Source organism: Hyla sarda, chromosome 2 (assembly GCF_029499605.1).
Source record: "Hyla sarda isolate aHylSar1 chromosome 2, aHylSar1.hap1, whole genome shotgun sequence".
Lineage (NCBI taxonomy): Eukaryota > Metazoa > Chordata > Amphibia > Anura > Hylidae > Hyla > Hyla sarda.
In genome coordinates, this window is record NC_079190.1 from 118,360,892 (window position 1) to 118,373,930 (window position 13,039).

At 45.1% G+C, this 13,039-nt stretch overlaps 1 protein-coding gene across 2 annotated transcripts in view; it reads left to right on the forward strand.

Annotated features, from left to right (window-relative positions):
• Nucleotides 1-13,039, forward strand: part of GPD1 (glycerol-3-phosphate dehydrogenase 1) — a 79,531-nt gene that overhangs the window by 14,785 nt on the left and 51,707 nt on the right. For both annotated transcript variants that reach the window (XM_056555384.1, XM_056555385.1), the window contains exon 2: nucleotides 2,547-2,724. In XM_056555384.1, the coding sequence (XP_056411359.1) occupies nucleotides 2,547-2,724 (178 nt within the window). The remainder of the gene's footprint in view (nucleotides 1-2,546; nucleotides 2,725-13,039) is intronic.

A 13,039-nucleotide genomic window follows, 5' to 3' on the forward strand; every position in this document is an offset into this window, starting at 1 on the left:
TCTATGGAGACCGTTTCATAGTTAAAACTGGCATAAGATTAGCTTGTACCATATAAATACATTGCCATTCACCCTCCAGTGGCATTTCCATCACTGGTGACACTACAATGTTACCCCTCTGGTCCCCATTTAAAGCACCTTTCTGTATCCACAATATATAGCCACATGCCTTATTTCCAAAGTGAATGGTGTAGCCCAGTTATAAATGTATTCATACGTATCAGGAGGAATAATAGAGGAACAGCAAAATGAAGACGTCTATGAAAAGATTGTAATTTCATGGGGAATATAATGGTTTTTATATGGTGTGGTGGGGATTTATCTGGCTGCGTTTCTCCAGCTTACACATTTTATCCATTTTCAGATGCACTTATAGCGACACTATATCTAGGACAAGCAACCTATGTTTTGTTTAACTTAAAGGGGTATTCCAGGCAAAAACGTATTTTTTTTTATATATCAACTGGCTCTGGAAAGTTAAACAGATTTGTAAATTACTTCTATTAAAAAATCTTAATCCTTCCAATAGTTATTAGCTTCTGAAGTTTTCTGTCTAACTGCTCAATTATGATGTCACGTCCCGGGAGCTGTGCATGATGGGAGAATATCCCCATAGGAGCTGGACAGCTCCCGGGACGTGAGTCATCAGAGAGCAGTTAGACAGAAAACAGCAACTCAACTTCAGAAGCTAATAACTATTGGAAGGATTAAGATTTTTTAATAGAAGTAATTTACAAATCTGTTTAACTTTCCGGAGCCAGTTGATATATAAAAAAAGTTTTGGCCTGGGATACCCCTTTAATTTCTTTTACCATTTCTGAATATATTACATTAATATTATATTATGTTTGATATTCTCGATAGGACCCATGAAGTGCCTGCTATGTATCTCAGCCGACGTCACAATACATTTATACATCTCTTAGCTTGAGCCTAATGGAGTGGGAATAATAGTAACAGACTAAGTGCCAGCTTTGGATTTAGTCACCTTGGCTCTGAGTATAAATAAATGGACTGAATGCACTTTTACTTGTCATTTATATCATAAGCATCATAAAATGATCCACCTGGACGACAGAATACACATACAAGGAATCCATCACCAGTGCAGGTTCTCTAGATGAGGGTATCCATACTCACGTCTTATCATTGATCAGCAGACTTGCTTGTGACACACCATGTGATCAGGTGAAAGGGTAACAGAGGACAGTAAACTTCACTTGTGATATCTATTTGCTTTGCTGAATGGCCAGATGGAGAGTTATGGTATGTGTCCATTAACATATGTGGCATTTTGTTTTAGCGCTCTTGATGGGCACAATAATTAGGGTTACCACCTTTCTTGCAAAAAAACCACCAGCCATGCTAATTTGTATAACTAATTATATATATATATATATATATATATATATATATATATATATGTGACACAATACATATGCGGGGGATTGAAATGGCACAGGGGGTTCAGGGGGGCTTTAAATGCTGCAGGGGGATCAGAATTGGAAATAAAATGGTACAGGGGGGATCCGAGAGGGGATTGAAATGGCACAGAGGGGGATCAGAGGTGGGGCTTGAATTGGCATATAGAATATCGGGGGGGGGGGGGGGGGGGTATTAAAATGGCATTGTTGCCCTGTGCCATTTTATTCCTCCCCCCTGATCCCCTCCTGTGCCATTTCAATCCCCTCCCTCTTATCCCCTCTGTGCCATTTCAATCCCCTCCCTCTTATCCCCTCTGTGCCATTTCAATCCCCTCCCTCTGATCCCCCTCTGTGCCATTTCAATCCCCCTCTCTTATCCACCTGTATCATTTTATTCCCAACTCTGATCGCCCTGTGGCATTTAACCCCCCCCCGACCCCCTGTGCCATTTCAATCACACACACCCCCCCCCCGATGCCCCATGTACCGTTTAAATTCCATTTCCATTACTGCACCCCCCCCCCCCCGATCCCCCTGAGCCATTTCAACTTAACCCCTTCCCCACTCTGATCCCCTGCTGGCCTGTGTACCTACTCAATTGGCCTGTGACGTCCTTGTGCCCGGCTCCTTGACACAACATCAGGGGCATCACTCATCAGTCCTGGCAGTGACCGCAGCTCACTGATGTACATTGGCCGCAGTGCCAGGTGTCTATTCAGCAGCTCAGGCCATGGCCACTTAGAATAGTAAGCTGCGGCGGCTACTGAAGGGGCTATGCATTCATCTGATTCTGGTGGGGCTCTGTCCTAAAAAATACAGGCAATGAACTCGAACAACAAAAAATAGTTTGTGACTTGGATACCAAAATGACAGACTGCGGCAGTCACATGAGTCTGAGTCTCCAACTCCCAGCATGCCAAAGGCTGTCCGGGCATGCTGGGAGATGTAGTTTTGCAATAGCTGGAGACACGCGGTTTGGAAAACCCTGGCCTGCGGACAGTCCAATACAAAGTATACGTAGCCCAATGAAGAATTGTTTACTGGGTCCTGAGCAGTGATAATATGTATGTTTATTCACAAACTTTTGCCTTTAAAAAACATACCGTATTCATGTTTGCACAGGGGATCTGCCATTGCGAAGATTGTCGGGGAGAATGCGGCTAAAATCCCTCAATTCGATAATGTGGTGAACATGTGGGTATTTGAGGAATTAATATCCGGGAGAAAGCTGACGGAGATCATCAACACTGAACATGAGAATGTGAAATACCTCCCGGGGCACAAGCTTCCAGCCAACGTGGTAAGTGCCTATTCCATTGATCTTTATGCTTATTCTAGAATTACTCCTTAATGATTTTAGTAAGCTATTTTTAATAACTGTATTTAATTCCCATATTTTCCCCCACCCCTGATAATAAGCTGTTTTCTTATACATAGTTGTGACAAGTAAATATTGTGAGACAATAGTAGGAATTGCGGTCAGGGATCGCTATATTTCTCCAGGGTATCTGTCATTTGTGGACACTAGGTTTCAGGAAGCACATATCCCATCCAGGGAAAGCTGGGTGAGATATAGGGAATCCAAGAAATGGTTAAAATCACTGGGAGACTAAGGCGGGGTTCACATATGTGTAGCAACCGGCTTAGTAAACCCAGCCTAAACTTGCCACAACTGTTGCCACAACTGATAACAAGATGGCATCAGTTGTCTAGGATCTGCCGTTCATTAATTATGCATGCCGGACAGTGGGTCGCAGCAAGATGCATTCCCCTGTCCGGAGCCCATGTAGCATGTTCCGCCATCTATCGTCCAACTTGAGGTGTCGGCTGTCACGCCCCCTCCCATAGACTTGCATTGAGGGGTGGGGCCAGACGTCACACGGGGGCGGAGTCGTGACGTCACGATCTTCCGTCCCCGTGGTCGGGAGCCAGAACCTCCAGCGCTTCCGCAAGCAGATACGGTGGGTGCTGCATGCTATATTGCGGGGGTCCCCAGCGACGTGACCCCCACGATCAGACATCTTATCCCCGATCCTTTGGATAGGGCATAAGATGTCTAGTGGTGGAGTACCCCTTTAAAGGTGTACTCCAGTGAAAACCTCTTTTCTTTTAAATCAACAGGTGGCAGAAAGTTAAACATATTAGTAAATTACTTCTATTAAAAAATCTTAATCCTTCCAGTACTTATTAGCTGCTGAATACTACAGAGGAAATTCCTTTCTTTTTGGAACACTGATGACATCACGAACACAGTGCTCTCTGCTGACACCTCTGTATATTTTAGCAACCATGCATAGCAGATGTATGCTAAGGGCAGCATGGTGGCTCAGTGGTTAGCACTGCTGCCTTGCAGTGCTCGGGACTTGGGTTCAAATCCCACTAAGGACAACAATAAATAAAGCGTTATTATTATTATAATAACGTCAGCAGAGAGAACTGTGTTCGTGATGTCATCAGAGAGCATTCGAAAAAGAAAAGAATTTCCTCTGTAGTATTCAGCAGCTAATAAGTACAGGAAGGATTAAGATTTTTTAATAGAAGTAATTTACAAATATGTTTAACTTTCTGCCACCAGTTGATTTAAAAGAAAAAAGGTTTTCACCGGAGTACCCCTTTAAATCAATGAGAAAAGTACCACTATAATTTTCCTTCTGGTGCTTTGTCTACAGCGCCGAAGGGAAACGCCAACAGACGACTCACATATGTGAAGGGGGCCTTAGCTTGCTAGTGAAATTGGTAAGTCCTGTTAATAGGACTGAACTTTTATGGGAGGAAATACAGGTTTGGTAGTGGGGCTTTTCATTCCTCTTCTTTGGGCAAGTCCAGATTTTAAGGTTGGCCAACTAATAATACTGGGCTTACAAAACATGTAACCATGTCTGCTCTGAGAGACTGTGAGGGATCAAAAAGGGGAAATGATGTATGATTTCTGCTGGTCCATTATTATGTTATCCTAAAAAAACAATATTCTAGCTTTACCTATTACTCCTTTCTGTTTTGAACATGTGGTGCAGACCAATGTAAATCAGTGCTCTAGAGCAGTGGTCTTCAACCTGCGGACCTCCAGATGTTTCAAAACTACAACTCCCAGCATGCCCGGACAGCCAACGGCTGTCCGGGCATGCTGGGAGTTGTAGTTTTGAAACATCTGGAGGTCCGCAGGTTGAAGACCACTGCTCTAGACTGTCTGACCAGGCTATATAATCTTCTCTCCATTCACACGCAAGAAGGCATGTTAGGAACAATCTTCACATTTCAAGGGAGTCGGAGAGATTATCAAAACCAACAAGACTGTTTTATTGCTCAATAATGCAACATGGCCTTTGCCCTAGATACATAAAGCCTACTTATCAATCAAAATGCGATGTTCTGCTTGGTTTGCTCTGATGTTGTACAAAGGGAATGAATGCATGAATGATTGATAGATTCACGTGTGTTCAGCCATTTGTCGCTGTTGACTTCTGATTATTGCGGATGAAGATGTTTCTTTGATCAGCTGCTATAGGAAATATACTTTATTGGAAAAAGCGTAGTCTTACTCCTGTGGGACAGAGACGAATGACTATAGTTCTCTGGGACTAGACTATGTATGGCTTGTCCTTAGGATAGTCTGTTAATATTTAATCGCAGGGGGTCGGCAGTGCCAATGTAAACAGTGGATGGACCGCCAATCAAACATTAATGGCCTATCCTAACAGTAGACTATCACTGGTTGTTTTGTTGGTTTTTGTTTTCTTTTTGTTTTATTTTAACAAAAAAAAAAGAGTAATTTTATGCAGTGGTAAAGATTCCGACATTTAGAGATAGGAAAAATGTTTTTCTTTGGAACACCAATAACATTTTTAAATTTGAACCCAAAAACTTCTCATTCTCTTTACCCCTGAAGAAGCTATTGCCTGTGGTCAATGGAGCCCTCTGTTATATATTGTCCCTTTTGGCCAAGAGAAGGAATGTGACAACTGGTCACTATTAAAGCTTACTAAGTCTGTTTATAACCCCTTAGTGACCAGACTATTTTAAGGCTTATTGATCAAGCTATTTTGTTTTCTATGGTCACATTCCAAGACCTGTTACTTTTTTATTTTCTTATTGACATAGCTGTGCGAGGGCTTGTTTTTTTTAGTTGCACCAATTTGGTGTACATATACAGCACAGACCAAAAGTTTGGACACACCTTCTCATTCAGAGTTTTCTTTATTTTTCTGACTATTAAAATTGTAGATTCACACTGAAGGCATCAAAACTATGAATTAACACATGTGGAATTATATACATAACAAAAAAAGTGTGAAAATATGTCATATTCTAGGTTCTTAGCCACCTTTTGCTTTGATTACTGCTTTGCACACTCTTGGCATTCTCTTGATGAGCTTCAAGAGGTAGTCACCTGAAATGGTCTTCCAACAGTCTTGAAGGAGTTCCCAGAGATGCTTAGGTCCGGTGACTGTTCCCAGAGATGCATCTGTTAGCACTTGTTGGCCCTTTTTGCCTTCACTCTGCGGTCCAGCTCCCCCCAAACCATCTCGATTGGGTTCAGGTCCGGTGACTGTTGAGGCCAGGTCATCTGGCACAGCACCCCATCACTCTCCTTCTTGGTCAAATAGCCCTTACACAGCCTGGAGGTGTGTTTGGGGTCATTTTCCTGTTGAAAAATAAATGATGGTCCAACTAAACACAAACCGGATTGAATAGCGGATTGAATGGCGCTGCAAGATGCTGTGGTAGCCATGCTGGTTCAGTATGCCTTCAATTTTGAATAAATCCCCAACAGTGTCACCAGCAAAGCACCCCAACACCATCACACCTCCTCCTCCACACCAGCACACCTGGGAAGTGAAAACCATTTCAGGCGACTACCTCTTGAATCTCAAGAAGAGAATGCCAAGAGTGTGCAAAGCAGTAATCAAAGCAAAAGGTGGCTACTTTGAAGAACCTAGAATATGACATATTTTCAGTTGTTTCACACTTTTTTGTTATGTCTATAATTCCACATGTGTTAATTCATAGTTTTGATGCCTTCAATGTGAATCTACAATTTTCATAGTCATGAAAATAAAGAAAACTCTGAATGAGAAGGTGTGTACAAACTTTTGGTCTGTACTGTATCTCATTGATTACCTTAAAACAGCTTACATGCATTTTTCCTTTAGGACATTCACCAAACAGGATAAATAACTTAGGGGGTTGCATGAATATGAATGCAGAAAGTCTTCAGACCCTTTCACTTTTTCCTAAACTCAAACCTCATAATGAGACAGAATTTTTAAAATTTTTGCCAATTTATTAAAAAGGAAAAGCTAAAATTTGACATGAACATGAGTATTCAGACTATTTGTTTTAAGACACTTGAAATTTCGCTCTGTATCTCTGTACACATATGGGGGGCATTTATTATTGCATTTAGAGCTATTTTGTTGTCTATATTTTGCGGATTGTAGTTTTTTGCACCTTTTTGCGACTTTTCAAATAGACATTCCTCACAATGTTGTCTTGCAGTACACTATATATCCTTTTTACCATGCAGTGGTCACATATTTATTAATTTCAACTTTTGAAAAAAGTCGCAAATTTTTGCGCAAAGAGCAAAATCGAGGCCCAAAATCTACAAGTACTGATAACACATAAAATGTATCATTGTGCTTGTGAATTTAAAACCACCATCAAAGGGTGGAGAAAAACAACTACACTAGACATCTTTTCATAAATGTCAGCCATGATGTGTAGTTAAAGGGGTCATCCTAACAAAGACATCTTATCCCCTATTCAAAGGAGGAGGGGATAAGGGGATAAGGGGATAAGATGTCTGATCGTGGGGGGCCCGCCATTGGGACCCCCGCGATCTCCGTGAAGCACCCGCATTCTATGCGGGGCTGCGTTTCCAGTCTCGGAAAGATCTTTCTTTCCGGGACTGGAGACGTGACATAACGCCACGACCCTCATGACATCACGCCATGCCCACTCCATCCATGTCCCAACGGCAGCCCCCCCCCCCCCCCCCCATGATCAGACATCTTATCCCCTATCCTTTGGATAGGGGATAAGATGTATTTGCCCAGATAAACCCTTTAAAGTCAGTTAAAGCCTATGGGCCATGATCTGCAAAGTAAAGAAACACATAGCACAGTGTATTGACATCTGAAAATTTTTAGAAAACGTACAGTACATAATGACATATCACTACAACCATCCATCCCTAAATACTTCAGTGGAGGCAGGACTTTGGCAAATCTCACCTAGGGGCCTTCAGGATCCCATGCTGCCATGGAAACCCATTGCCACTCTGTGTTACTTTGTGTGATGGGACGATATAGGGAGTCTCATCCCTTTGAAAACACTTCGATTCATACAAGGGGTTAAAGAGTTACTGTCCATAGAAACAACTCTTTTTCATTTAATACTTTCTTAAAAAATTAAGCATTTTCCTAATATACTTAAAGGGGTTATCCAGCATAAGGTGATTTTAGTACATACCTGGCAGACAGTAATGCACATGCTTAGTAAGGATCTGCGCTTGTCTTGGGCTAAATGGCTATGTTGTGAGATTACCATAACACTCTGGCTAGCTTTCTGTGAACTTGTATTTCCTGTTTTCAGTTTTCTTGTTTGCCTACAAATCCCATTATACCATTTTCCTCCTTCCCACACATCAGCCACCCCACCCATTGAAACATAAATGAGCTGCAGACCTGTGGTTTTCAATCAGGGTGCCTCCAGCTGTTGCATTACTTGCAGATTGCTCTCTCCACCCATTGAAGCAGACAGGCTCCCTGTCATCAACTGACTAGTGAGTCAGGTCTCGACCGCATTGCAACCTGGGAAAAATCTGAGATAGCATTAATTTTGTATGCTGGTAAAAATAAATATTGGGGTGAAAATCACATAAGAATAGTGAGAAAACCGTCACACACAGGTACAGACACTATATTATGAACTACACTAACTTTACAGCCCCTGTAGCATAGTCAAATAAAAAAAAAAATCCTGGAATACCCATTTAAAGGAGATCTGTAGTGCTCTGAACTTTATCCCCTCGGACCCTGGGGGTCCGAGCGCTGACGCGGCAGCCGGCACGCCCCTCCATGAATCCCATAGAGATACATGGAGGGGGGTGCCGGCTGTCGTGTCATGCGGGGACAGAACGCCCCCTTTCCTGTACATTGCCGTGGCTCCGTACAGGAGATCGTGGGGGGCCCCAGTGTTCATACGCCCCGTGATCTAAAACTTATCGTGGATAAAGTTCAGAGCACTACAGATCTCCTTTAATTAAACAATGAATGGTTTAAAAATAAATGCCCACCATGTCTCTTTCTCTTTGATTTTGCAAACAAACCCTGGTAACCAAGTCTTTTGGTCCTAGCAACTAGGTATTTTGGACCCACCTCTTGACAAATAAATAATGCACCACGAAGGAAAGAAGGAGTTGTTGGAAGGGAAACAACCTGCATTTGTCACTGAAGATGGTATGGTTCCAGTCGATAGCAGTCCAGGTTTCTTGTTCACAACACCACTGAAACAAAGGCGATGGTAACTGGCTGTTGTTGTCAGGACACATAATTGACATTGTGACACCAACTTTCCTTCTGCTAAATGTCTGGAAATGGTCCGGGCAGAGATTGGGGTGAATAGTGGACTAGGAAACTGTGGAGCTGCTTGTGCTTGTCGATGGATCTAACAGTCCTTATTGCTGCTGGTCTGTCTGGGCCATCTGGAGCCTGTTCACCATGTTTGTGTGCCCTCATGTAACCACTGCTTCCAACACCTAACAGCTTGGTCAGGAAAGCCTAGATGCCGGATAATTTATCATAACGATCATCCTGCCAAGTCTGTCAACTGGGCAACATGTCTATGAGTACGTTGTAGAGGCATGTCTAGTAGTTAACGATCTCTCACCAAGAGGTACACTACCTAGAGTAGCCTCTGAGTGCCTTTTTACAGAGCAGCAGGGGAAGCACTTTTTCTCCCTCTTGTGGTAAAATCCAGTGTCTAATCAGACCACAACCGTAATAATTTACCTATCTTGCATGCATGCTGAGTTTTGCAGCAATCTGACATTTCTATCTGGCTGCATTATTTGTTGTGTTAATGAGTGGATATATGAAATATATATATATATAGGTTGTCTTGGTGCGACAAATCATTGGTGGGGACGGGAATGCTTGATAACATGTTCACCAGGACCATAAGGCTCAGGTGGGACTACCCCTAATGTTAAGTTCCACCAAGGAGTAGCACAGATCTCCTTGGATCTTGCACATGAGGAGGATGCGCTCACCACTTTAATGGTTATTTTAATATGTTAATTTGTTTGTTTGATAAATGCTGCCTTGGCGTTTTTATGCCCACAACATGGTATGTTGGCGTGTGGGTTAACGAAAACCTATGTTGTAAAAGCAAATTGTTTTAAGATTTACTAGTTATGAATAAGTCCCAGTATGTTCTGGTCCATGCCAATTGCTTCTCTTTTATATCTGTATTACCTGATTCTCCTAGGTATCATATTTGACAGCAGATAAGAGAAAACAGCATGATGATAAGAGTAAGGGTCTATTCACATGGCAGAATTCTGCATTAAATTAAAGCCTATAGACTTCTATGGGATTCCGCACTCCCATTCGCACTTCTGCATCTCCACTTGTGGAATTCCGCTAGCGGAATTCTGTAAGTGGAAATTCAGAAGTGTGAATGGGAGTGCGGAATCCCATAGAGGTCTATGGGCTTTAATTTGAGGCAGAATTCCTCAAGCGGAAATTCTGCCGTGTGAATAGACCCTAAGGCTAGGTTCACACTGCGGAATCTTTGGGCAGAAAATTTCCAGCCGGAGATTCCGAGTGCGGCCAGCGCCGACTAAATCAGTCACACTAGGACCGTGCGGACACTGCAGTCTCCAATAGGCTGCAATGTGTTCGTGAGTATTTCCGCCTGAAGAATTCTATTAAGCTATGATGTGAGTTTAAAATGTTCTGCATGATCCACCACTGATCTTAAATTAATTTCTAAATTTACAAGTAAAACTCCTATCATCTTTATTTCACATCAATTGGTTTTTGCTCGCGGCGTTCCTCTCTCTGCAGCGCCCCGGTCAGACCCGCTGACCGGGATCGCTGCACTGACACTGCCGGCGGGGATGCGATTCGCATAGCGGGACGCGCCCGCTCGCGAATCGCATCCCAAGTCACTCACCTGTCCCGGTCCCCGGCTGTCTTGTCCTGGCGAGCGCAGCTCCGCTCCTTGGGGCACGCGCGCGCCAGCTCTCTAAGATTTAAAGGGCCAGTGCACCAATGATTGGTGCCTGGCCCAATCAGTCTAATTAGCCTCCACCTGCTCCCTGTCTATTTAACCTCACTTCCCCTTCACTTCCTTGCCGGATCTTGTTGCCTTGTGCCAGTGAAAGCGTTATAGTGTTTGCCTTACCAGTGTTCCTGACCTCTTGCTATCGCTATTGACTACGAACCTTGCCGCCTGCCCCGACTTTCTGCTACGTGTGACCTTGCCTCTGCCTAGTCCTTCTGTCCCACGCCTTCTCAGCAGTCAGCGAGGTTGAGCCGTTGCCGGTGGATATGACCTGGTTGCTACCGCTGCAGCAAGACCATCCCGCTTTGCGGCGGGCTCTGGTGAATACCAGTAGCAACCCTAGAACCGGTCCACCGACACAGTCCACGCCAATCCCTCGCTGACACAGAGGATCCACATCCAGCCTGCCGAATCCTAACAGTAGATCTGGCCATGGATCCCGCTGAGGTCCCGCTGCCAGCTGTCGCTGACCTTACCACGGTGGTCGCCCAGCAGTCCCAACAGATAGAGCAACTTGGACAACAGTTCGCCCAACAAGGACAGCAGCTGTCGCAGTTAACCGCCATGTTACAGCAACTTCTGCCACAGCTACAGCAGCAACCATCTCCTCTGCCAGCTCTTGCACCTCCTCCGCAGCGAATGCCCGCTCCTGGCCTCCGCTTGTCCCTGCCGGACAAATTTGAGGGGGACTCTAGACTTTGAAGTGGTTTCCTGTCACAATGTTCCCTACATATGGAGATGTTGTCGGACCAATTTCCTACAGAACGGTCGAAGGTGGCTTTCGTGGTTAGTCTCCTGTCTGGGAAGGCCCTGTCTTGGGCCACACCGCTCTGGGACCGCAATGATCCTGTCACCGCCACTGTACAGTACTTCTTCGCTGAGGTTCGTAGTGTCTTCGAGGAACCAGCCCGAGCTTCTTCTGCCGAAACTGCCTTGCCGAACCTGGTCCAGGGAAATTCTTCTGTAGGCGAATACGCCATCCAATTTCGTACCCTCGCCTCTGAATTATCTTGGAACAACGAGGCCCTCTGCGTGACCTTTAAAAAAGGCCTATCCAGTAACATCAAACATGTGCTGGCCGCACAAGAAATTCCTGCCAACCTGCATGAACTTATCCATTTGGCCACCCGCATTGACATCCGTTTTTCTGAAAGACACCAGGAGCTCCGCCAGGAAAAAGACCTTGATCTCTGGGCACCTCTCTCACAGTATCCTTTGCAATCTACCCCTGTGCCTCCCGCCGAGGAGGCTATGCAAGTGGATCGGTCTCGCCTGACCCATGAAGAGAGGACTCGCCGTAGAGATAAAAATTTATGTCTGTACTGCGCTAGTACCGAACATTTCTTGGTGGATTGCCCTATTCGTCCTCCACGTCTGGGAAACGCACGCACGCACCCAGCTCACGTGGGAGTGGTGTCTCTTGGTCTGAAGTCTGCTTCTCCACGTCTCACTGTGCCCGTACGGATTTCTCCTTCTGCCAACTCTTCCTTCTCAGTTGTGGCCTTCTTGGACTCTGGTTCTGTGGGAAATTTCATTTTGGCCTCTTTTGTTAATAAGTTCAACATTCCTGTGACCCGTCTCGTCAAGCCGCTCTACATTTCCTCGGTCAATGGAGTTAAATTGGACTGCACTGTGCGTTACCACACAGAACCCCTGCTCATGAGCATTGGATGGCATCACGAAAAAATTAAATTTTTTGTTTTGCCCAACTGCACATCTGAAGTCCTCCTCGGTCTGCCATGGCTCCAACGCCACTCTCCTACCATTGTCTGGACCACCAGGTAGATCAAGAGTTGGGGTGCTTCTTGCAACAAAAAATGCCTCACGTCTGCCCCCAGTCCCGTCTGTCAAACCTCAGTGTCTCCTCCTATACCTGGTCTCCCCAAGGCCTATCAGGACTATGCTGTGCCTCCTCATAGCCCCCGTCCTGGTAACACTTTGCCCCGTGCCAAGCTTCACCCTCTGCCCCCCCTCCCCATTCCCACGCCTTCTGAACTGCCTGCCGTTGATGTGCATACCCAGGACTTCACTGTCCTCCAGAAGGAGACTCTTCAATCGCTCCCAATGTCCTCGTCCCATGTGGAGCGACATCCGGACAAAAAGAGGAGGAGACCTAAGGGGGGGGTACTGTTACGCCGAGCGCTCCGGGTCCCTGCTCCTCCCCGGAGCGCTCGCGGCGTTCCTCTCTCTGCAGCGCCCCGGTCATACCCGCTGACCGGGAGCGCTGCACTGACACTGCCGGCGGGGATGCGATTCGCATAGCGGGACGCGCCCGCTCGCGAATCTCATCCCAAGTCACTCACCTGTCCCGGTCCCCGGCTGTC